The 26991-nt window shown below is 38.3% G+C and overlaps 2 protein-coding genes across 2 annotated transcripts in view; one reads left to right on the top strand and one right to left on the bottom strand.

The window, feature by feature from the left end:
- The window catches only part of CCDC38 (coiled-coil domain containing 38), a 28334-nt gene extending 8671 nt beyond the window's left edge, over positions 1-19663 (top strand). The window contains exons 7-11 of the mRNA XM_040637070.1: positions 7519-7670; positions 8944-9079; positions 14091-14296; positions 16252-16345; positions 18639-19663. Coding sequence (XP_040493004.1) covers positions 7519-7670; positions 8944-9079; positions 14091-14296; positions 16252-16345; positions 18639-18752 — 702 coding nt within the window. The 3' untranslated portion in view covers positions 18753-19663. The remainder of the gene's footprint in view (positions 1-7518; positions 7671-8943; positions 9080-14090; positions 14297-16251; positions 16346-18638) is intronic.
- A 110-nt stretch (positions 19664-19773) lies between these two features.
- SNRPF (small nuclear ribonucleoprotein polypeptide F) lies at positions 19774-26581 on the bottom strand. Its single transcript, XM_008687720.2, has 4 exons — positions 26431-26581; positions 24419-24544; positions 20512-20576; positions 19774-19905 (listed from the first exon to the last, which is right to left on the bottom strand). The coding sequence occupies exons 1-4, from the start codon at positions 26431-26433 to the stop codon at positions 19839-19841; spliced, it is 261 nt and encodes an 86-aa protein (XP_008685942.1). The 5' UTR covers positions 26434-26581; the 3' UTR covers positions 19774-19838.
- Between the last annotated feature and the right edge of the window lie 410 nt (positions 26582-26991).

Raw genomic sequence — 26991 nt, 5'->3', positions numbered from 1 at the left:
TTTATTTATTTATTTATTTATTTATTTATTTATTTATTTATTTATCTATTTAGAGAGTGAGGGAGCGAGTGTGCACAAGCCAGGGGAGAAACAGGGGGGAGGAGCATAGGGAAAGAATCCCAAGTAGGCTCCTTGCTGAGCATGGAGCCCAACGTGGGGCTCCGTCTCAGGACCCTGAGATCATGACATGAGCCAAAATCAAGAGTCAGTTGCCTAAGACACTGAGCCACCCAGGCGCCCCGGTATTACTAATCTTTTAAAGTACTATATACTATCACAGAGTCTCAGAAATTAACACTGCATGGTATTGGTATTAGGAAGTCAGCTCAATGGACCAAAAATAGATCTATTATATATAAGAATTGAATAAGTGATCAAAATGGGATTATAAATCCAAGAGGAAAACTACCACTTCCAGCAATATTGGGGTAACATGGACCAGACTTACCCTCCTGCCTAAAACAATCTGAAAAATATAAGCAGCAATAGTTTCAGGCATCAGGCATCAAGGAGAGAAGCAGAGTGATCCGTGAGAGAGGAGAGCCAAACGAGACGAGCCAAATGATGGCCTCAGCATAGAGCCTGGGGAGCGTTTCCAGGATGCGGCAGAGGGAGGAGCCAGCAAGCCCCATGAATTGCGAAGACAGAGCTAAGGGTGGAGGGAGACTGGAGTTCCCAGAGCAGAGTACTGAAGAGGAGAGAGCTACACAGACAGTTCTCTGCAGAGTCTTCAGCTGAGAGCTGATCCTGAGACTCTGGGGTAAAAGCATTTACCCCATAGAAACCAGTAAACTACAAATCAGGGAGAACTCTTCCAGAAAGCTGATGGTTAAACATTTACCAGCACAGCAGTGATGGCTGTCCTGCTCAGTGTCTCTCACCGTGCTGTGATTAAATTAGATCATGTACACAGAGTACTGAGCACAGTGATGGCACTTGGTTAAACTCAATACACTGTTCGACAAGAGAGAAAACATATAGAAAGGAAACCAGAAAGTAACTGCATTTAGCAGCTAAAATTCAGTGCTCCTAGACTTGTCCTTTAACTAGAGGATGCTCAGAAAGCAATGAGTCCCTCAGTCCAGAAGAATGAATGGCTGACACTGGGATTATAGAAGTTATCAGGCTGTCGACTGATGCAGGAAATAGGGATATCCTCATGCCATGTAGGTCAGTTCCCCTCCATTCTGCCTGTTCCAGAGACCAGCCCTTGTCGTCTGCATCATACATTTGCTTGTTAAAATGTCCCCATCCTCCATTTCTGTCCGTGTAAGTTTTCACAGTAACTCTTCCTTCACCATGAGATATACCTCTCATTCTCAGAAGTGTTTCCCCCCCCTCTTTCTCTCCCTTTTTGTTTTTCATTTCTAAAATGAATACAACCAAAACAGAGGGCAATACTGAGGATGCCAGGAAGATATCATTTTCAGATGACTATTACATGGAAAGAGATCACCAAGGTAACACCAGAGCTTTGGGACTTCATTCACAAAAGTAAAACCAGAGAAGGTGCCTGTCTCAGATTGGAAATCCAGGACCTATGAGCTAACCCGGCAAACAAAAGGTGGTGTCCTCATCACCCATAATCCTCGGGAGCTAGGAGTTCCATTTCTTTCTCTCTGACCTGATTACAAGACTTGGAGAGGTGGATGAATGGACAGGGCGGGGCGCAGAAGTCAGGGGCAGAGAACCTGGCACAGGTCATCCCCTCCACAAGACGTAACAATTGAAGTGTCCATCATTTTTATTTTTTGCCTTGATTTTTAAAAATCTGTGATTATATATGAAATATATATGGTTAGGTAAAAAAAGCACCATGATTTATATTTCACAATTTATGCCCCTGATTTGGGACTATCAATAGTTATATCATGTTTTTGACAATATGTACCGTGCTCTGCGTCCCCCTCCCCCACCAACCAGCGCCTTTGATTTTATTCTTAGGCTTGGAACCCAATTTCAGTAGAATAAATGAGCTCACTCCATTTTCTATGATTATCATTCTAATAACAATAAAAAGAATGGGCATATCTATGCAGAAAAAAATGAATATCTTGCACCAAATAACAAGGACTCATTTCTAATTCCATGTTATGTCTTTTCACCTCCACCATCACGAACGACATGGACTTCACCTGGACATTTTGAACAGGAAAACCACACAGGTCCACTCTCACCCTAGAGAATAAGAAATCATCCTTATCAAGGTACGGAACCTACTTGACTAACTCTCTTGGAAACTGTAATGCTTTTCAGAAAATATCCCTTTTAGACTTTCTTCAACATAGATACCACAAATGCATACTGTCCTGATACCACAAATGCATACTGTCCTGACAGATCCTGGAGGTAGTGGTTGCCACTTCCGGGTGCTCCTGAGGTGGCTGGGCTCCCACAGGCCTCCGCGCATTCTTTGATGAGTGCCTGTCACTGCTACTTGCAGAAACTGCCTGCCCTCTGCATCTTGGGTCTGGCTCTCTCAGAGCCACTGCCCAATCGTTTATTAAGCTACTCTGCTGACCCCCGTGTTTGCAGTTTTACCATGTCATTCAAAATTGCTGCAATAGGACCATAAAGCTTTTTTGTTTTGTCCCTTACTTGATTGTTGATTGATTAATACTCATTATTTCATAAATTGCTAGTTCTCAACCCTGGCTATTTAAGAAAATATATTGATGTCCAGGATGGGTACACTGGCCCCCAGGAGAGGATCTGGGCCAGCACCACAATATCCATGACAATCACACATGACAAAAGTCAACACAGACACTGAACTCTAAATTCCAGGGACTCTGAGGTCACTCTGCTTCTGTGGAATTTAAGTGTCAATGTTTTATTTTGCTTTTAATTAATTTTTTTAAATTTTGAGATAGTTGTAGATTCACATATATTTGCAAGAAATAATACGGAGAGATCCATGTACCCTTTAGCCAGTTTACCCCAGTGGTAACATCTTGCAAACTGTAGTACAATATCACAACCAAGAAACCGGCATTGGTACAGTCGAGATACAATCAAATACAGAACACCATCATGAGGATTCTTCATGTTGCCCCTTTGCAAGTTCATCCACTTTCCTCTCTCCTCCTCCCCCTAATTCCTGGAAACCACTAATCTGTTCTCTATCACTTTGATTTTTGTCATTTCGAGAATGTTACATAAATGGAATCATACAGTACGTAACCTTTTGCGATTGGATGTTTTACGGAACATAATTCTCTGAAGGTTCATTTAAGCTGTTGGGTCTATCAATAGTTGGCTCCTTTTTCTTGTTGAGTAGTATTACAGTTAACCATTTAACCACATGTGTTTGAACTGTGCAGTTTCCCTTATATGTGGAATTCTTTTTGATAAACATAGCATAGTACTGTAAATATATTTTCTCTTCCTTAGGATTTTCTTGGCATTTTCTTTTATCTAGCATACTTTATTGTATGAATATAGTATATAATATATATAACATATAAAATATGTTAATTGACTAAGTTATTGGTTAGGATTCAGGTCAACAGTAGGCTATTAGTGGATAAGTTATGGGGGAGTCAAAAGTTACATGAAGATTTTTGACAGCATGGGGGGTTGGCACCCCTAACCCCCACGTTCTTACAGTCAACTATATATGGTATGGACACACTACAAATTAACTATTCACTATTGAACAACATCCAGACTGTTTCCAATTTGGGACTATAAAGAATAAAACTGCTATAAATACATTTGTGCAACTTTTTGTGAGCACCTCATTTCCATTTCTCTGGAATAAATGCCTAGAGTGCAGTTGCTGAGTTGGATGGTAAGTACATGCTTAGTTTTTAAAGAAATTGCCAATTTGTTTCCCAGAGTGGCTACACCATTTTACATTCCCTCCAGCAATGAACAAGGGATCCAGTTTCTCTACATTCTCATCAGCATTTAGTTTTCATTATTTTTTTTTAATTTCAGCTATTTTGATAGATGTACATATCTTTTTGTGTGTGTGTTTTTAAAGTTTATTCTGGTTACTTTTTTATTTTTTTGAGTATAGTGGACATATGATGTTACATTAGTTTTGGGTGTACAACATCGTGATACAATGCTGTGCTCATCACAAGTGTAGCTACCATATGTCACCATGCAACACTATCATATCATTGAGTATCTTCCTTTTATTCTTGTGACTTATGCATTCCATAGCTGGAAGCCTGTTATCTCCGGCTCCTCTTCACATTGTGCCCATCCCCCACCCCCTCCTCAAAATAGCTGGGCCACAGGGTGAAAGTGAGAGGCTCAAGGGGTGAATAGTTATTTTATCATGAGCAGGTAAGCAGTGGTGCCATCCTAAGGAGTCTGTGCTTTGTCCCAAGGGTCCTGGGGAGCCACTGAGGGTTTTAAGTAAGAGTGTAACAGAGACTCAATCAGATTTACATTTTAGAAAACTGGATGTGGGACCATTTTAGAGAATGAAATGGAGGGAGACAAATCTAGAGTTAAGAGGGGCCAGTTAGGAGTCTGTTGTCACAGTCAGGGGAGAGACTGTGTTATGGGGGAGTCAGTTCATTATCTGCCTCAACCACAGAGTGACAGTGGGAACAAAGGAGGAAAGGCTGTGAGACACCTCAGGGAAGTGGCACTGATAGGCTCTGAAAGGCTTGCATAAAGACTGGGGCAAGTGTAAGGAAAAGAGAGTGGTCAAAAATAACTCACACATTTCGTCAAAGATAACTCCCAAATTTATGTGGCAACTGAGTGTATGGTGTTGGCATCCAATAATACTGGGAACACTGTAAGGGGAGCAGACCTGAAGAGGAAGATAAGGAGTGTGATTTTGGATTGTTTTAGTTTTAGCTCCTTGTAGGACAACCAAGTAGACATTGATGTCCAGTTGGAAGTTGGACACTGAAGTCTAGAGCTCAAGAGAAAGAGACAGATATGTGGGATCCATTAGTATACTAGCAGTGATAGAATCCATAAAAGAGGATGAAATAACCCCAAAACAGTGGGTACAATGAGAGGGGAAGAAGAAGGCTGAGGAACCACAGACACTTACGTCAAAAAGGAAACCAAAAAGGTTAACAGGAATTTCAGAGAGGTAGAAGACTGATTAGAAAATGATACCGCTGGATCAAGAGAAGAGCTGGGTGAACAGTAGTTATCAAATGCTTTCTCAGGGAATGTTTCCTAAATATTCATTTACATCTATGGCTCTTTCTCCATGTTCCCACACCTTATTTCCCATGGCTTAAAGGGCAGCTCATACAGGTATTTTGTTCCCTCAAACTTAAACAAAGCAAATATTAATTTTTTTTCTTAGCTCATCCTTAAACCGTTCTCCATCTTGTTAGGACTACTTTGTCATCTTTGTCTCTTCTCTTTTGGCTCCACTAGCTCTTTCCACTCTTTGTTCCCATGGTTTCATTCTTTCATGTATCTCTAGATTCTCCTCTCTTCCCCAACCCATTTACTCACTCTTCCCTTCATCACTACCCTCTACTTGAACGTGTTAATTACCTAGATCACACCAGCAGCACCTTACTCTCCCTAATCTCTGCCTTTTAAATTTTCCAATCATTTTCGATTTATCTTTCTTAAAGGATTTTTCCAGAGCTGCTATGCAAACCACATAATTATTACTTAAGAATGTACCTCATCCCCCATTCCCCCAACCAACACTTCCTCAGCCTGATCAGAAGATATTTTAAACAGTAAAATTTGCTGTTCAGAAGACAAATACTGTATTACTCTGGGAACAAGCTTTGTTTTGAGCACCAGAGCACATGTTTAGTTTGTCAAGAAGACTGCATTAAAAGGAACAAAACAGATGCAGCAATGTAGGTTGTCATGTGTTTCTTTAAAAAGATCTCGTATAAATGCACCTCAAATAATTGGTACCATATGGTCTGGCCTTTCTTTGTGGCCTCACTCGTTTGCATATGTCACCCCTGTCCAGAACCAGATTTTCTTTTGCCTATGTGTGGAATCCATTGATTCCTGAAAACAGCAGTTCCCTAAAAGGCTAAAAAGGCTATTGAAAAGGACTATGTTGTACTTCCAAAGACAATTTTGAAATGAAGCAAATCTTTTGACTGAAAATGGCTCAGAAATCAGACATTTTCTTTCTTTTACAGCCACACGGAGAGTATCAGTTCAGAAGACAGCTTAGAATTCTTTTTAGATGATGATACAGACTATGATCTGGTAACCAGATTATCTTTTTTGATTTATATGTTGTGTTTGGTGAAAAGTGTAAGTGCTCATTTTTTTCTTTTAAAATTAAAATTTCCTATTCCAAATATTCCACAACTTTCCAGAAGAAACTATGATTTTGACGCTGTTTCCCAGTTGCATCTATAGTTCATCTTTGTCATCATCTTATGAAAAATGTTTATAAGAAGGTAATAATTTAGGATATATATATATATATTCTCTACAGCCATCCTATAGAGAATAAAATAGCCATTTTCTGATTGCTTATCATTTTACTGGAGTTTGAGATATGCTGTGTAGCTGTGCTGTAAGATAAATCAACCTTCAACAAAACAGCCCTTTATTTTACAAGACGGACTTTGAGCTAACCCCATCCTAACTACGATCACAGAAATTCACGAGGAACAAAAAACACTTCAAAACACCATCCATTATTACATATAACACATCTTATACAAGTGATCTTTTTTTTAAAATTGTGGTAAAAACGTAACATAGAATTTATTGTCCTAACCATTTTTAAATTTAAATGTACAGTATAGTATTAACTATATGCACATTGTTGTGCAACAGATCTCTAGAACTTTTTCATCTTGCGAAACAGAAACCTGTACCCACTGAATTCCCCTATTCTCCCTCCCTGTAGCCCTAGCAACCATGGTTCTACTTTCTAAGAGTTTGATTACTTTAGATACCTCATAAAAGTGGAATCATGCAGTTATTTCTCTCTGTAACTTGGCTTATTTCACAGAACCTAATGTCCTCCAGGTTCACCCATGTGGCAGCATGTGCCAGGGTCTCCTTTTTTAAGGCTGAATAATATCCCATTGCATGGATATACCACATTTCCTTTATCCATTCATCCATCAATGAAGTAAATATGATGAACATGGTGTGCAAATACCCAAGTCATCTTTTTAAAAATTAAAATTACTTAAAGTAATATGTTTATTTATTAAGTTTTTGGAAAATATAAAATAAAATGGGGGGAGAAAATAACCTTCACTTAGCCTCCTTTTTCTTTCTTCTATTCCCTTTCCTACCCTTCCCTAGACCCATCTTTCCCTTTTTCCTGCCTTGGTCTCCTCTTCAGCTCCATCCCTTCTTCTTTCTGTTTTCCTTACCTTCCTTTTTCCTTTCTATAATAACTTTCATCTCCCCCAGCACCCTGAAAGTCCTCTTCCTGAAGGCCAGTTCTCATGGAAATAATCAGAATGGCCAGCTCTCCCTCATAATCAGAATGGCATTCCTTTCCCCATTGTATTTTTCTAGATAAGTCATATGTGCATAAGTAGCATATTTTTAAGTGAATTATATTTATTATTGATTGGTTAGGAGCCAGAGCTTTATTTCAAAGAACCAGAAGAGTTACTTCGAGTCCTCACAGAGCTGGAAGAGCAGAACCTAACTTTGGTACAATATTCCCAAGACGTAGATGAAAATCTTGAAGATGTAAATAAGAGAGAAAAACTTATACAGGATAAAATGTAAGTTATTAAGAACAAGCAGATTTTTCTATTAAGCAGTCTCTAATCAGAGACAGAATCCAACTTATTCCTGTGTGAACCTTCCTCAGGGTCTCTCTGGATTTAGAGTCGGATTTCTATTAATAATAATTTACATTGTAGGGTGTAAAATGTACAAGTTCTATTTACACAGAGTAGACTGACTTTAGTTTTAGCCTCTACTTCCTTTCACTTGTCAAAATATTTTCCTAGCTAGCAATAATAAAAGTCAGTTTGAAAGATTATAAAGAATTAAAAGGTACTGCCTTAATTTTTTTTTCAATTGAAGTATAGTTGACACTGTGTTACAGTAGTTTCAGTATACAGCATAGTGATCCCACAACTCATTAAGTTTTGTTTGGTGCAGTTTTCACTCTACCATCTGGCCAATCAAATCAGGCTTTGGATGATAATGCTAATCAATGCATTTTCCTTGGCCATCACTCTCAGCAAAGTTATGCGACTTAAATATTATAGCATTTTATAACATACATCTGTAGATTTGGGGGGCTCTCATAAAAGGGATTTCTGTCAGGGGAAGGAGACTGTATTTGATGACTCATGAAATTCCTTCTGTAAAATTTTATGTAATTGGAAGTAATTTTGGAAGCTATAGGCAAATAGCTTCAAATTGCAGAGAATAGATCTGTTTATCTACCCATTATAAAAGTGTGTAAAGTCTTTTTAGGAGGAGTTTTCTGGGCCAAAAGATGGCAATCTTTTCGAACAGTAGGTCAAACTACACTTTGGAACAAATTAACTTACTCAAATAAGACCCTACAAAGCATGATCTCACAGCCACTCATTACCACTAATGTATCCTTTTCATCCCTGTCTCTGCTCTCCCAGTCCTTACAGCATATGGTGCCCCACCCCAACAATATGAGTTTTGGGGACGAGGTGAGTATGGTTGGGCAGGACAAGGGGATCTATGTCAGAACATAATCTATCACTAGATCGCACCACAACTTGGCTTCCTGACACATCACCTCTGCTGTTATTTGGGGGTTTCAGGGGAACCACAGGAAGAAAATGCTTCCTGGTGGAAGTTAAAAGCAGCATCTATGCATTTACTCTTCTCATTTTACCTGAAAAGTTGCATGTACTTTGACAATGTCTTAAACTATAAACTTGTATTTGGCTTGCTAGACATAGGATGTTGACACATGATATGGAAAGTGTTGAAACTCCTGACTGATGATTTATTTCTAAACCACAAATTACAAACAAGGGTCTCTTTTTTCTTTTGCAATAGAAACAGCAACATAGAGTTTCTTCTGGAGCACAAGGAAATGCTTAAGGCTAACTGTGTGAGAGAAGAGGAAAAAGCAGCAGAACTGGAATTAAGGTCCAGGCTATTTAGTTTTGGAGAATTTAAATCAGACACGCAGGTAATCCTTCTTTGCCTATGGTAATTTTATTTTGGCTCATGTTAATAATAATATGAATTCCCTGTCCACTAAGTATTGGAATGGGGAATTAAAGCACACCACAAATCCTGGGTTGATTATAGAGGCAGAAAACCAGCTTGGAATTCTCGTGTCAGTATGCAATAGTCAATATACATAGTAGAAGGCATTCAAATTGGCATTGGGGTTCTCTTAAAATGTTGCTCTAATTATTACAAGGTCTGATACTGAGATTTTTTCCCCCTACAGATATATTTCTTTTAGTCAGAGTATATATACATGAAGTAGGTCATTGTCTATGATCATTTTGGTAGCAATCTGAAGACCAAATAATTAACAGGGGAAGCACTGAATCAAAACCAAATGGAGTATCTGCCCAGCACTGAGCCTCTAATAGCTTTTGGCCTCTCTTGCATCTATAGATCTATTATTGGAGCCCCTGTGCTGTTTACCTGCGCATCTCTCCCAGCTGGGTGCAAACCCCTCCAGGGCAGGGATCGTATGACCCTTCCTAGTTAGATATGTTAAGTGTCCCTATAAAGTAGGTGCTCAATAAATGTTTGTTGAATGAATGATTAGTTTCTAGACCCACAACAAACTCCAGCTAGCATTGATTTCCTTGTGAAAAATCTCAAATGAAATAAAAATTCAAATCTCATATGTGGGGCTAATAACACATTTATGGTTATGAACGTGATTTTCAAACAGAGGTAGATTTGGGGGAACTCATTCAGAAGAGTGTCCTCTCTAACCATAGGATGTGTAAGGTTACAAAAGCAAATTTATTTATGACTCCTTTACACACACACATCTCCTAGGGTGGTATAGTAAGTATCCTGAGTTAGGAGGGAATGGGGTCATGCACTGCTAGAGCAGGAAGTGTGATGACAACCACCTCAGTTCTTTAATGTTGGCTTTTTTTAAACCTTTGTGTGTGTGTGTGTGTGTGTGGTAAAATATATGTAACAAAATTTACCATTTAACTATTCTAAGTACAAGTAAGGGACATAAAGTATATTTGCAGTATTGTGTAACCATCACCACCATCTATTTACAGAATTTTTCATCATCCCAAATAGAAACTCTGTACCCATTACACAATTCTCCATTCTTCATGGCCTCTGATAACTTTTATCCTACCTTCTGTCTCTACGAATTCGCCTATTTTTAGGTACCTTTATATTCCACATTCTGTTTATCCATTTGTCTGTTGATGAACATCTGGGGTGCTTCCACCCTTCAATTGTTTTAAATAATTCTGAAGCTGACTGACATAAAAAATGTCAGATGAATATCAGCGATATTTCACCCTCCTCCAACCAAACACCTTTCATCCAAGTTTAGGACAGCTATAAAAAACAGTAACATTTTCAATACTCTTACATTTTGAGGCAACCAGATCCCTAAACAGAATAGGTAGAATTGATCTGAAAATTACTTTTTAAAAGATAATTTTGGTCACAAGTATAATTTTGGCATTCAAGTATTGCACACTCTGGGAAAATGGGCCTAATAATTCATAGTGTCTCCTAGAGATGTGAAATGCTAGTGTGGAAAAGGGGGGACAGAGCATGAAAATTGACAAGGGAAAAGTATTCTTAGAATCACTCCCATTCTTTCAGATCCCAAAATGAACAAAACATAATCCTTTATGAGTAAGCAGTTTTATCTAATTTTGGTATTTTCAAATCATCATAGTTACTTTGGATTTGTAACTATCAAATCAGTATTTTATTATTTCTGAACTTCCACACTCCTAACTACTTAATCCCTAAAAACATTTTTTATTGATTCAATATTTTACTTTTATTTTTTTAAGATTTTATTTATCTGAGAGAGAGAGAGAGAGAAAGCATGAGATGGCGAAGGGTCAGAGGGAGAAGTGGACTCCCTGCTGAGCCAGGATCCAGATATGGGACTCTGATCCTGGGACTCTGGGATCATGACCTCAGCCGAAAGCAGACACTTAATTGAGCCACACAGGCACCCTCAATATTTTACTTTTAAAATAAAACTTAAAATTCAAGTACAATGTAATATTGAAAAGCACACAAATTATAAGGTAATTATAAATTATCTCTTAAGAAATTTCCTCAAAGTGAATATACCCATGTAACCGCCCCCACCCCAGATTAGGGGATAAACCATTATAATCCCCTCAGAAGCCTCCCTCACGCCCCCTTTCCAGTCTCTACCATCTCTCAAAGGTGACCACAATCCTGACTTCTCTTACCATCAGTTAGCTTTCATGTTTTGAACTTTATATAAATGGAATCATGTAATATGTCTGGCTTATCTGCCTTCTTTTCCTCAAAACTATGTTTGTGAGATTTATCCACATTATTCTGTGTGGCAGTTATGTTTTCGTTGAACATGAAATGGAATGTAAGCTACAGTGCAATCTGCAGGATGCCTTCGTCTCTTGTTTTATTCTTTCAAACAGGGGGCTGATCTAATTCAATTGGGAGTTATCTGCAGTCAGCACACAGCAGAATGTGACATGGATTAGAATTACAGAATCCTTGAAATACAAAAACTTTAAATAACATTGAGACATTTCCTGCTCCCATATCTAATTTTGATATAATTACTCCTAAACATCCCTCTGGTCAGAACACTTCCCATTCACTGCTGGAAGGCATCCAGTCCTTACTTATCCGAGTTTTGGTCTTCGACAATTCTGGCCCACTCTACCATCCCCTGCAGCCTCCCAGGCAGCCCCTCCTCCGAGGGACTCTGGGCTGGGTCTGCCATCTGGTGGCAGCTCCAGAGATCAGACACTTCACTTCTCTGTCATCAGTAGGCCTGTACCATGAGCTCCCTTTTTCCTTTGCTCTTCTGCTCTGTTGGGCCAGGCCCTCAATCTCTTTCTCAAACATGAGTATTTATTATTCCTTAACCTCATTCCCTGATCCTATTTCTTATGCTGTTCTTACCTTATTATCTTAAGAAAACATCTCTCCTTGTCTTTTCCTTTCCTGTTTCACAAGGAGACCTTCAAAAAAAAAAAAAAAAAAGGCATTCTGGAAAAGAGACATCCTGAAAGGCCAATGCCCATCCACCTCTAAAATTCTTAAGAGTTCAAGAGCTCTCCTTCAGAAATTTTCATCAACTACTAACTGTTCTCATATTAAAGTTGCTTTTTTCTCGGAACCAGGGTACAAAATATTTTTAAAAATAGGACTCCCACTGCAGCAAAATTTTTTCTACATACCCAATATATACTTCTCCTTGATGGGTGGGTTACTTTTATTTTCCCTTTCGTAGTCCTCTGTATTTCTAAAGTTTTCTAAAAGGAATACACTGATATAAATAGGAAATATAAATGTTATGTAGAAAGGGAGAGCAAAAAAGAACTTTATGGCAAATAGGCCTTTCGCTTTTTTCTTTTACTTCTTCCTTTAATATTACTTTGTACTTTTCCCAGTTTTCTAAAAGGAGCATTTGTTTTTTAAGTTTTGGATTTTAATTCCAATAAACAAAGTTGTATCAGTTTCAGGTGTAAAAAGGAGCATGTTGTTAACATAAACAGGAAATACAGTTAAGTCAGAGAAAAAAAGGGGTGCTTAGTGGTAAACAGGATCATCGGAAAGGCGGTTAAACCAGGAGGTGGGAGAGACAAGCTGTTGGAAGTAAACTACTAGTAACAGATCTTGACTTGTAATTAAATGTTGGTGGCTCTGTAAGGAGTCTGTGATTCCAGGAGGGGTTTCCCGTTGCTCCTGGAGCCACATCTGTCTTGCGTGTTATTTGTCTTTGACTTCATGATGGTTCTCATCTTCCTGAGCAGAAGCAGGAATTGGGGCAGGATGCTACCTGGAGAACGATTTACTTTGCCCAGCAGTTTATTGAGATCCTCTTAACTGCGAATGCCGGGTTCATGGTGGAGAAAGAGGCTGAGAGTTATTTGGTCCCGAAACACGTTACCTACCAGCTCGAGCATATCTACCAACAGTTAAGACGGCGCAGTGGCCAGGTACAGGGATCAGCAAGGTTTGGCCTAAGCCTCTGCTTAGACCAGAATACTGCAACGGCTTCCAATAGCAAGAGTGAAAATTAAACTCCCTAAAAGACTTTGTAGGTCAGCCTGGCAATCTGTTTGCTTGTAACTTTTTTTTTTCTCTGAGAAAATACATTCAGTCATTTATTCAGCAAACATTTATTAAGTGCATAGTTATGTGCAAGATGCTGCTTTAGATGTAAGTGTAAACTTAAGAAATAACTCCTGCCCTCCAGGTGCTTACAATCTAGAAGGGGAAATAAGACATGTATGCAAATAGCTTTTATACAGGATGACTGTAGTTTCAGCAATGAAGAGTAGTAAGTGCAAAAAAGAACACCCCCACTTAAAAAAATGGAGCTCACATGATGTGTTGCAAGGAAATGCATTGGAATGGCAAAAAAAAAAAAAAAAAGGATTTGAAATGTATGCATACATTGCCTCTACTTGAATGCTCGGGGAATCAGATACACAAAAACACTCAAGCAAAAAGATATTGTCATATTAAAATTGCTTTTTATACCTAGACTGCAATATTTTTAAAAGAAAACAGTCCAAGGTGTTACTATAGTAATAATCTGCCTATAAATTATGATATATCACTACTGTATTTTCTTACCGTTCTGTTATATTAAAGTTTTTCTTTTATTTTAAAGATTATTTATTAGAGAGAGAGAGAGAGAGGGAGCATGAGCAGGGGAAGGGGCAAAGGGAGAAGGAGAGGGACGAGACTCTGCTGAGCAGGGAGCTCGACCGGCAGCATGCAGGCTCAATCCCAGGACTCTGAGATCATTACCTGAGCTGAAGTCAGGCACTTAAGCGACTGAGTCACGCAGGCACCCCTAAAGTTTTTCTTTTAAAAAGAAATATATAGTAGCATATAAGAGCCTTTTCATTATAATATAGTAAAATGGAATTTTACATTTATTGAATGAACAAGAAAATAGTGATGGGATGTTATGTTTTCTGCTCCCCTTTTCTCTTCAATCTCAGGAAAAACTGATAGACTCTCTTAGTAAAAAAATTAACCAAGTATACAAAGTCTGCATTGGAGATGCTGATGTTGGCAGCCTCAACCCAGTTCAAAAGCTGGTAAAAGTAGAGTCTCGCCTGGTAGAACTGAGTGATCTCATTGAATCCATTCCCAAAGAAAACGTGGAGGCAATTGAGAGGATAAAACAGAAAGAACGGCGGCAAAAGTACAGTCAATGTCTTAACTATAGAAGTGTAGTGAATGACTTAATGAGATGAGAAACTGTTTTTGCTGGGATTCCACAAACACTGAGCAAGCCCCTATTACATAGCAAGGATCGTGATAAAGATGCAGTAGACCCAAACCCAGACCTGCCCTTCTCTGAGCTATGATTTAATGTGGAAGACACAGTCATCAAATATTCTTATGAAATAATGTGTCATTACCAAGTAATAAGCATTGTGAAGGGAAGAGTTCACTGGGGCAACTGATCTAGTTTGAGATGGGTAAAGGGTCACTTTAGCCTGAAAAAAATGGATTTTCAGAATGAATATTGTGGAAGGGGAATTGCACTTGTAGTGGAGGGCCCAAGGCATGGAATTAGGAGCCCTTCACTGCAAGACTATATATGAAGAAACTGTTTGAAAGTCAGAGCCTTGCAATGAGGGTTTTTCCTAGTGCGTAACTGGCAACACTTACACACACAGCATCTACACATTAACTCATTCATTTCTCAAGACAACTTCATGAGGATTATCATCCCTGAACAGCACTCCCTCCCCACTCCGACATACCCACATCCTTGCCTACCTGCCTTTCCAGGAGAATGCACTGATTTACAAACTTCCCTACCGAGTTAAACAAGGATAACTACCTTTGAGGCAATGATTATAAATACACGATTCCCAGTATAATGTGACATGTAGAGAATGATTATAGGTGGAATATTCTTCATGTCATAACAACAATAACAAAAACGTTAAGAGGCAGACTAGCACTATGGCTGACCTGCTTGACTTCAATACAGGTTCCGCCATTTGTAACCTCTGTGACCTTAGGTAGGGCACATAACCTCTCATAAGTCTCAGTTTATCTGTAAAATGGCAGTAATAATGGTATTTATCTCATAGGGTTTGTGCTTGGCACATAGTAAGTGTAATATTAGACATTAATGTCAGATATTTTGTTATTGCTTACTAGTATATGGGGGATATTGTTTCCCCCATATCAAAACAAAATCCAGAATACATTAAGGTGATCCTGATGGGATTTCATTAAATATAAAGCAAAAGTTTTTTTAAATTATAAAAAAATTACTCCCTCCGTAAGATGACCTATGACCGATTACATTAACAGCACTTGCATCTTTTCTACGGTCAGAAATATAGTTTTACTGAATTGTAATTACAACTTATTTTCAGTAGTGATGTATAAACCTAGTTCCAACTGCTTATCTCCTTCTTATCAAAAAGAGAATTTTGTTTTTTCCTGGGTACATAACACCTAATTTTGCATAAAAATGTTCAGTAAGTGTTACGCTTATAACTGTGTAAGTCCATAAAATAGCTATCACTTATTGAGGGTTAATTCTGCACCACGCATTGGCCTAGACAGTTTACATAGGTCATTTCATTTAATTTTATCCTCACAAGAACCCTAAAGAGAACACGACAAATAGCATTTCTTGGTCTTAATTTCAGGATACCATTCAGAAAGGTTAACTGGAAAAATACACTTTTGTGGTAACTCATTGAACTATACACACTGTGGTTTGTGCACTTTTCTGCATGTTATACTTTAGTAAAAAGGCTAACGGCGGAGGGGGGGCCTGGGTGTTAATTCAAGAGGCCTTGTATACCTTAACTGCAAAGTGCTAAAATGTAAGTGGAGTGACAAGAAGGCTTTGCTGAGGTGCTTGTTTTAGACCAAGATCTGGGTAGATTTTAAATCTTCCAAAATAGTGATAAGCAGTTTTCTCCCATTTTAACACAAATGGGATCTATTGTTGAGATTTCACCTGAATATTCAAAAGCCATAGGATGGGTGAACGTGAATTACTGTTTTAATTTAACTTTTAGGGAGATCATATAATATTTAGGTAGTTTATTACCCAAAAATAATGTAGGTCTTTTTTTACTTTCTGTGATATATAGTTACAAGAATGTTTTCCCTTTTTGACAGGTTACGTGAAGAAAAAATGAAAGAAAAACAAAAACATCAGGAGGAAAGGCTAAAAGCTGCTCTGGAAAGAGCAGTAGCACAACCAAAGAGAAAGGTTTGTGTTTTGTTACCAATAGGTCCAGCTACATCAATATGTGAGTGCTTCTGTGGTGTAAAAACAAAATACCTAATTCATATAATTTATCCAGCTTTGGTCTCTGATTCCTTGTTAGTTTGAGGATAATTCAAATTTCTGGGTCTATAGTTCTCCATCAGACCCATTTTTAGTAAAAGAAACCTTTCCCCTCTCCTCTTTTTTCTTTAGCTCCAGGTTCATGAAACCAGATAATTTTTTCTTTAATTTTGAATAGGTAATAACAAACGTACGGCTCAAAGTTCAAAAGATGCAAGAGTATTTAGTGAAGAGTAAGTAATACTTAGCTTCCCTCCCTGGATGCAACCTCTTAAAGTTTCATCTGCATCCTTCTGGAAATATTCTATGTATTTATGTATATCTTCTTTTTCTTACAAATAATAGCCATGAGCCTTGCTACTTTCAGTCAACAATGGAGACAGCAAATCCAGAGAACTGCATCTAACTGGAAAGGTCTTCAAATCCTCACCTTGTAAAAAAATAATGAGATTAATAGTTGATGTTAAAATGCTTTGCCCAGAGTAGCTTCAGATTTAGCAGCAGGTTCAGGACCAGAAGTCAATGTTCTATATGTTGCAAGAGTACCTATCCAATAAGAAGTATGGGATTGGGCAGTCAGTGAGTACATGTGGTCCATGACTTCCCACTGGGTATGGAGGGCCTTGTGTTTCTCCATATGCCACTCTCCTTCCTCTGGGTTAGGGTCTGAAATATACTTGGGGAAGCAAATTTCATGGTTATCTGCAAAGCTACTACGGACATTGATTCTTACCATAGTAATAGCTAACCTACAGTGAATGCTTATTGTGTGCCTCACAACCAGCATTTTGAGGTAAGTACTTGAAAAGGTTTCTGAAATATAGTAACTGTTAATATGTACGTCAAAAAGTACTGATTATCTTAATTTCATTTACATAAGCATTTCACCTTAAAAAGGGTCTGACTTCTCTAGTTCAGCTCTTCCTATGAAGACCTGACTTGTCTTCTTTCTCCCAAAGGTGAATTAACCATTCATCACCCTTCCATGTATACATACTACTATTCACTAAGCTCACCAAACTGAAATGATTATATTTAATAGAGCCATCTTTCCTTCTAGACCATGAGTGAGTTTTTATGACTTTTGTGTCCCCAGCGCCTGGAACACAGTGGATACTCAATAAATGCTTTAGCATTTGAATTAGCAGACTAAAAATGACAGTGAAAACTAAAATGGGAAGAAAAATGAAAAAAATAATGCCCATTTGATCAGCTGACAATGTACGAAGACCTCTGACAGAAGTTCTTATTCAGTCAAGGCACTTCATCACTGGCAACTTTCTCAGTATTAAAAACAAAGGTTACCAAAAGATCACGGACAGAGAAAAAAAAATCTGACATTAAGAAAGGAATTCAGGGATTCCAGTCCCTAAGAACATTTTTGTTGATAAAATGATGGGGAGGACTGCCATTGTTAGTTCCCATGGGCCAGGAATGTCAAATTCTGCAATGCAGGGGACAGTCTCACATAGTGATAGTGCCCCTTTTGAGACACACGCAGTGGAGATATTCCATCAAATCTCATTTTCAACAGAATAACTTTCTCATCCATTTCATTTACACAAATTCAGATACAGAAGCAAAACCAAATAAATACATAAAGGAGGGGAAAAAAGATGAAAAGAGAAAAATAATGAGTAGTATAACATACTTGAGTATATGCCCCAGAGAATGAATAGGTACAAATAAGGGCTTTTCCTAAGCCTCTCCCGGTGGGAACACATCTAACAGCCAACAAGATTACTAGTGTTTTACACTAGTGCATTACAAGATGTACATGGTTTTCTCAAGTTTTTATCTAACAGAATTTTTCAATGCCAGTCAACTGGTGTTCAGCAGAAGAAAGTGATCTCTTCTAACCAATGGAGGAGAAACTTGCTATGGCACTGAGAAATGAAATGTTGGCTTCAAACATGCTGCTTTTCTAGGCCGACCATATCTGAAACGTAGGCTTTCTGATGACTACCTAAATCTCCCCACTTTCCCATAAAACCTAACTATTCTGTCTCCTGCATGCTATGGTGCTCTATTTGTTACGTAATTCTGCCTGGCATGTTGGACACCCATTAGGTTATAAATCCCTTTGTAACCGTGATTATTTATTATTTTGAGTCATGTTATTCCTTGGAAAAATCAAGTTAATGTTATTATTTTACTTATGATTCAACAGAAAATAGTTATGCTAAAAATACTAAGTATTTTTCTTTTGTTTCAGCTGGGAAGACGACTTGTCTATCGCTCAAAACCTCCATCTGGTAACAGACATGAACTACTTTTAGTCAAGGATACAAGAACAAAATCACTAGAGGATGAATATTTTTTAACTTGAATAGGAGCAGTAAGACATTTACTACCAGAATGTTTCAGGCACATTTTGTAGATTCTAGTTTCCATTAATGGCAATATTCTGTCCCATATGCTGACCTAGCCAATTTGAGGAAGACAACACTTATTCTAGTGGTTATAGGATTGGGAATGGGAGTTATTTTCTTTTGTTGAAGTCTTTTATTATCATATACTAAGTAAAATTCCATACAGCTAAACATTTTCATCTTTGAGTTGTCCCAGTTGGGGATACACATCCAAAGTTTACTTTATTGGTTTAACTATGTGGTGAATGACCATTGAAGTGCAATAATGGCATTCTCTGACAACATGGGACTTTAAATGTTCTAATTTGTTTTCAACCAGTCCACAGTTCACAGTATACATTTTATCACTGTGGAGTATACATTCTAACAATGTGTAAGTCTAAATGGTTTTGAGGAGTTTAAAACATAAATGAAAACTACTAGTATATCCTCAGAATTTAACTGTGAGACTGGTTTTTAATTCACATTAAGGAGTTCTGTTCAGAACACTAAATTCTCTTAAGTGAACAAACCATACGCTTTTAGCCTAAATATCAGTTCACAACTTCTATTGTGCTCTATATCCACGATCATTTTAATTTTCAGGTGATGTTTCAATTTTAGCTATAACATGTACATTACTCAGCTTACAATGACATAGAATTAACATGTAATTTGTTGACTACTAAGTAAAACAGTATACATTAATTCTAAGAAAATATTTAACTTTATACATGTCAAAAGTTCAAAAATAACTTTAAAAGAAACAGTTGTTTTTAAAAGGTCTCAGTTAATATATAATTATAAGAAAAGGGCTGAAATTCACCTTCACAAATGTTTATGAAGCATATAATTTTCCCCCGTAGAAAAAAAGAGTATTGAGCTTACAAAAGAAAACCAAACTGAATGAAGCTGAGTGGCTCTTAAAGTATTAATTCTGAATAATCTTCCAACATTTGAGCTCTACATTTAAATACCTGAATATGAATAGTTCATGAGTCAAGTTGAAAAAAAAATGTTTATTGTCTAGAAATATATATAAAAAAAATTCCCCACAAAAGATGCTATTCTCTCATTTCCCCATCTTCTTCTTCTTCTTCAACACCCCTGATATAAAGGACATTATTACACCTGTAAATAGAAAAACAATCCATTTTGTTGTTCCAAACCGGAAACCACATTAAAATCTGATTTACTATTGCTAGAAAATTTTTGATTACAAAAATACTGAATGCTAAATTTACAATGTATCATTTCTTTCTTTTTCTAAGAAACGTTTTTACCATTGATTTGTTAAAAAGCACATAGTGCTTATTTACCCAGTGGATGTTATAAAATAGTATCTTTACGATCTTCCAAAAGGAATGATTGAAATTTGAAAGTGTGACTCTAGTTCAAGAAAATGAATATAACAAAAAATCCCTAATAGCAGCCAGAGCCAACTAAAATTCCAAACCAAGCTTTTGCAACTTTACTAAAACCACTGAAAAAGGTTACAGCTAGGAGCTAGAGAGTTTACTATCATCACTAGAAAAGTCTTAAGGATGAATAACCAAAAAATTTCCATCTTCTTGGACAAGTTTAAAGGTTTCAAACTTCTTTAAGTCTAATCGTAGAATATGCTACATTAATAGTGATTTAAAGAAAGTAATTCTGAAACTGAGGCACTAGTCTATTTGAACAGTATTTCTAATGCTCTCCAGTCACTCCTTATATATAGTACTGCTGTTTTATTACCTTATTAAAACTTCACCCAAATGTCCAGACAATGCTCCATCTATGTATTCTTCTGTGTTTGCAAGCTTTAAATCAAAAGAAAATATATTAGTATAATAACACAGGAGGAAAATAGTGTAACACTACCTAAAATATTAGGTAATATTGGTGAGAGAACTTATTAACTGAGACCTTTCTATACCAACAATTATCTATAATTAATAGATTAGCTTTCTTTTACTACTGTAGTACTTTTGGGTTTCATATAAACATTCTGTAAAGTTAACATTGATGGATATAGGATATATAATAAAGCTTGTTTCAACATAATTTTTTAAATCTCTCAGTTATGTAACATTTCTTTCTATTAGACATTAAAACAATATGTTGAGGAAGACAGTCTCCAATTTATGAGTAAGTTGTGACTTTAAAGTTATCCAAAAATTCAGTTAGAAAAAAGTTACAAAATTCAGAGTACAAAATCTATGGCTAAATTATCAAATACTTTTATATTAGTTAACACCCAAACCAAAGAACTGAATAGTTTTTTCTAATTATGTGCTAACAGAGCAAAAAAGTTAAGAGAAAATTAAACAATTCAGAGTGACCTTTATAGTTATTTCAGGAAATTCTATCTAATTTTACATCAAAATGTTTAGGTTTCCTCCCACATATATGTAATAAACCTTGTTACTTTTAAAAATCACAATCACTTAAAAGGCTCTCTATGACTACCATTCCAACCTTTTTTTTTTTTTTAAAGATTTTATTTATTTATTTGACAGAGATAGAGACAGCCAGTGAGAGAGGGAACACAAGCAGGGGGAGTGGGAGAGGAAGAAGCAGGCTCATAGTGGAGGAGCCTGACACGGGGCTCGATCCCGCAACGCCGGGATCACGCCCTGAGCCGAAGGCAGACGCTTAACCGCTGTGCCACCCAGGCGCCCCCATTCCAACCTTTTTATCATTCTTCCCCTACATCATTCTGCTTTGGCCTTTTTTTTTTTTTTTTTAACTTTACTTATTTAAGAGAGACAGAGATAGGGACGGAGAGCACAAGTGGGCAGGTGAGGGAGAAGCAGGCTCTCTCCACGCACAGGGCTCAATCCCAGGGCCCTGGGATCAGGACCTGAGCTGAAGGCACACACTTAAACAACTGTGCCACCCAGGCACCTCTGCTTTGGCCTTTGTGCCATGCCTTGAACACACCAAGCTAGTTCCCGCCACAAGGCTTATGTACTTGCTGTTGCCTCAAACTGAGATGCTCTTCCTTCTTTGATACTTTCTTCAGTTGCTCACTCAATCCTTTCTCTGCTTAAATTTACTTCCTCAGAGAACCTTTCCCTGGCTATCATGTCTAACACTGTACTCTTGTCACTACCCCGTTTCTGCTTTCTTTTTCTCCATAGTGTCTATCATTACCTGACATCACATTATATTACCATCTCCTACCACTACAACACAAACTCCTTGAAAGTAGTGACTTAGTTTTGTTCATTGGTGTATATACACAGAGCCAGGCATATAATGGATCTTAATACATACTTGTTGAATAAATAAATTAAAAAACATCATTAATGTGGCTATTCAGATACATTTCACAAATCTGGCAGGCTCACCAGGAACTACATTACTTCTAAAACCAAATATTCAGTGGGTATTCTTTATTTCTTTCTTTTATTGATATATAATTCCCATAGCATAAAATTCACTTTTATAGTGTACAAGTCAATGGTTCTTTTTTTTTTTTTTAAGATTTTATTTATTTATTTCACAGAGAGACAGCCAGCGAGAGAGGGAACACAAGCAGGGGGAGTGGGAAAGGAAGAAGCAGGCTCCCAGCGAGGAGCCTGATGCGGGGCTCGATCCCAGAATGCCAGGACCACGCCCTGAGCCGAAGGCAGACGCTTAACGACTGAGCCACCCAGGCACCACACAAGTCAATGGTTCTTAATATATATTCATAAAGTTGTGTAATCACCACCACTATCTAAGTCTGGAACATTTTCAGCAGAATGGTATACTCTTAAGATTTTTCTATGGCCTTGGTAAATGATTCCTGCTTGAGGAATTTTCTAGGCCAAAACCATGCTCTATAAGAACTTTGGGGATCTAAGCATCATCTGTTCAAGTGGTAACCTCTTAAATTAAGGAAAGTCTCAGCTTTTTGCCTACAAGTGCCCCTGTTAGTACTCTTCCTACAAGTACTACCAGTATGGAATACTTGGGAGTCTGCCATTTATCAGTCACATAAATACCTATGCTTCAGGAAAATTTAACTTCAAACTCGTCAAAAACCTGGCTGGCAACTACTACAATTAAGCAACAAAGAAATAAAACATCCCAGTTTTTAAATGAGCAAAAGACATGAACAGTCATTTCTCCAAAAAAGATACATAAACAGCCAAAAAGCACATAAAGATCGCAATATCACTAATCATTGCGGAAATGCAAATAAAAACCATGAGATATTTTACCCTCATGAGGATGGCTATCATCAAAGAAAACCGAAAATAACAAGTATTGGTGAGGATGTGAAGAAACTGGAACCTTTATGCTTTGCTGCTGGAATGTAAAATGATACAGCTGCTATAGAACACAGTATGGCAGCTCCTCAAAAAATTAAAGAATTAATGTATGATCCAGCAATTCCACTTCTGGATATATATCCAAAAGAAGTAAAAGCAGAATCCTCTAACAGATATTTGTACACCCATGTTCATTATATAATTTACAACAGCTGGAAGGTAGAAAACAATTCAAATGCCCACCAACAGGAGAATGGATTAAAATGTGGTATATACATACAATGGAATATTATTTCAGTCATTAAAAGGAATGAAATTCTAACACATGCTACAACATGGATGAACCTTAAAAACATTATGCTAAATGAAATGAGCCAGACACAAAAGGACAAATACTGTAGGATTCCACTTATATGAGCTAGAACAGAGACAGAAAGAATAACATTTACCAGGGGACGGGAAAGGGGAGTTTTATTTTTTAACGGGTATAGTTTCCGTTGGGGACAAGTGAAGAGTTTCAGAAATGCGTAATGGTGATAGATGCACATTAACGTGAATGCCACTTAATACCACTGAGTTCTACACTCGAAAATGGTAAAAGTGGTAAATTTTATGTTAGATATATTTTTACCACAATTACAAAAACAAAACAAGGGGTGCCTGGGTGGCTCAGTCAATTAAACATCTGACTCTTGATTTCAGCTCAGGTCATGATCTCAGGGTCATGAGATGGAGCTGTGCATTGGGCTCCAAGCTCAGAGGGAGTCTGCTTGAGATTCTCTCTCCCATCCACAAACCCCCCAACCTTCCCCTGCATTCTCTCTCTAAAATAACTAAATCTTTAAAGACAAAACAAAACACCCAGGCCTAAACATTTACAGAAGCTAGCTTAACAGACATTCAGTCACAGTTCATCAATTCCTTTGGTTTGGCCTGTCTTGTCTCTCAAGAAATGCTTCCATTTTTATTTTATTTTATTCTTTTTATTTTATTTATTTAGCATTCATTAAAAAACTTAAGAAATTCACTTGAAAAATTTATTTCAGGAAAAAAAGAAAAATTTCTTTCAGAGCTAAATATTGGGAGAGTTTTGCTTTTCTGCAAAAAAAAAAAAAAACAAAAACCTCATTTGTTTCCCCTATGCCAGCGTGACTCAAATATCGGAGTTCTTTTTATTTTAACCACTAGAAGTCAATTCTGTGGCTGAATTTTGGTTTTATAGGTCTTGTACACAGTTTATCACAGTTATAACATCCTCCCAGACCTTGACTTTATTTCTGAATTTTGTTTTAGGTTTGTCAGTTTCGTTGATTGCATTCTTATAAATCACAGTAAACCTTTGAGGAGTTAAGGTAAAGCAAAGTAAATTCAATTTAATGATTCTTATCCCTTTAGCTTACCTGCATGTTCATATAGCCATCTACAGATACCAGGTAGCCTTTGTACTCCATTCCCCACTTAAGTTTCACCATTACTGGCTTTCCTGTTAATCCATTCAGGAAAGGTTTGGGATTGAGAGGCAAACTCTACACAAAGAACAAAAACAGAACTCAATCAATTATTTTTCCTTAGCTCAGTTTCTATTACCTACTCCCCTCTACCAAATCACCAATATTTTATGGTATCCAAATAAAGCATGCTCTTGACTCACTCTTACTTTACTACATAATTCTCACTTCTATTTGTTGAAAAGCATAAGAGAAATTTAAATACCAGTTAGGCAATTTCATTCAGTATTCACTTAAACAATGAATACCTACTATACATTACTCATTGTTCCAGGCTATAAAGAAACAAAGGTAAAAGCAGTGGAAAAAAAATGCAGATTACACTCCTTGTCCTCATGTTCACAGTAGGAGGAAGAGAGGCAAAACACATAAAAATAGACATTACACTTTGACATAGTAAGAGGAGATATACTATGTATAAGGGTACCAGATCAATCCAGAGTCAAAAGGAAAGGTTGCCCAAAATAAGTAATGCCTCCATTTTAAAGGAGGAGAGGTATTTCCAGAGGGAAAGGGGGCTGTTCTAGGTAGAAGAGACTATCTATGTAAAAGGAGGGAAGAGTAAAGCAACAAGGAGATCTCAGGGACACACAAACAATTCATGGATGTCAGAGTCCCAAATATGGGGCTACAGAGGGAACGAGGGGGCAGATGGCTTTTGACAGTCTTTCACTTGAATTCCAGGAGCTAGGTCTGGTGGATCTTATTTGACTTAGCAAACCTGCCAATACATATGGGGAATCACTTAATGTTTGCTTATTCAGTAGTTTCCTCCAGTGAATTCAGACTTTTCCTTCCCTCACCTGCTCATCCATCAGCCCAAAGAAAGAAAAGAACCAAGAAACTTGACTACTAAAGCTCTCTAAGATAAGCATATTCAGAGTGATGTCAAAGAACTTGGGGGCTACTGCAATAACCTCCTAATGGGTCTCCAGTTTTTACTCTTGTCTTCCTCCAACTTATGCACACCAGCAAGTATTTTTATCATGGGATATCTCCGCTTAAAATGCCTCGATGGCTTTCAACTGCGCTTTAAGTAAAATCCAGACCCCCTAACATGACCTAAGAGATCTTCCCGACCCTACCTCATAACCACTGTTCTTGCAAGCTGTGTGGCTTTCTGTCAATTCCTCCAACTGGTCAAGCTTTCTTTCCGGCAGTGGGGCCTATACTCATGTTCCCTGTGCTTTGTACACTCTTCCTCTTGCTCTTTAAGGGGCTGGCTTTCATATTTCATATCATTTAGGTTTCTGGTTAAATCCTCCTACCAGGGATGCCATCCCTGACCATTCTTCTAATGTACCATCGCGCATCCTCACAGCATCCTGTTTGCTCTCTTCTTACCACTTCACGTTATTTGCAATTACATGTTGATGTTATTATTTGATATAATCTGCCTCTCATACCCGACTGAGTAAATCTCGAGTAGGGTCCGCGTCAGTACTTTTCACCTTCTATTCTGGCGCCTAGCACAGCATCTGGTAGGCAGCATGAGCTCAAAAAATATTTGGCCAACGAACCAATGAATGCTCCAAAGCCTGGGTTCTGTATTCCAGAGGGCTGCGGGGCTAAGAATCCCAACGTGATGAAATGAAAGAAAGCCGATTCTGGGCGTGGTAACTGAGACATAAAACCACTTCATCTTCACCCCGACCATGTGGTCCCAGCCAGCAAGGATACCTCAGGCTCACATTCAAACGAAGAGGGGAAGGGATCGGGACACTTCTGGGGAAGGAAGGGCATCGGAAGGAGAGCGCGCTCCCAAGATCCCCAGAGTAGGGAGAAAGGAGCTGGCGACCGGGTGCGCGGCTCCTCACGCGGATGAATGGGAAACGCGCGAATCAACCACCAGGCCCAGCGAGGCTGGTCACCGCTCTCCCTTGCTCTCCCTTCTTCCTCCTTACCATCGCGACTACAAGCAAATGCTGCAGGCAACTCGCCGCCGACCCAGGTGTAGTCTGTCCCTCGTGACTGGAGTACTCCGGGCCGGCGGGAAACGCGGAGCTTCCAGAGAAATGGCCGCCAAACAGCAGCGTGACCTTTCACCTTCGACTACAGCTCTCTCAGCTTCTGTGATTGGGCAGAGAAAGACGCGTCCTGATTGGAGGAGGTGGCTTGCCAGTGTCTCCTGGCAACCAGTGATAGCGCGAGCTAACGAGCCTTCCGCGCGGCGCACAGCCCTGTGGGAAACTTCAGTAGCACAGCTCGCGAGAGAGGGTCCCGGAGAGGTTGGAAAGGCGGGGAGGTGGGTCCGGGTTTCTCGTCTACTCACCTGCCTCCACGGTTCGGCTGTGTACCCTATAGAGCGGACAGGATTTCTCTCCAGCATGGCTAATGGGGGTTTCTTGTCCTCTTAGACCTGTGAGGACCGATTCTTGGCTCTTAAGTTTCTTGCTCACTTTCCCACAGATTCTGTGATTTGGAGGCTCCTATACCACAGTCGCTTTCTCTATTCTGTATCGCTT

Source organism: Ursus maritimus, unplaced genomic scaffold (assembly GCF_017311325.1).
Source record: "Ursus maritimus isolate PB19 unplaced genomic scaffold, ASM1731132v1 scaffold_21, whole genome shotgun sequence".
Lineage (NCBI taxonomy): Eukaryota > Metazoa > Chordata > Mammalia > Carnivora > Ursidae > Ursus > Ursus maritimus.
The sequence above is the reverse complement of the archived record's forward strand: the minus strand, read 5'-3'. Positions and strand labels throughout refer to the sequence as shown.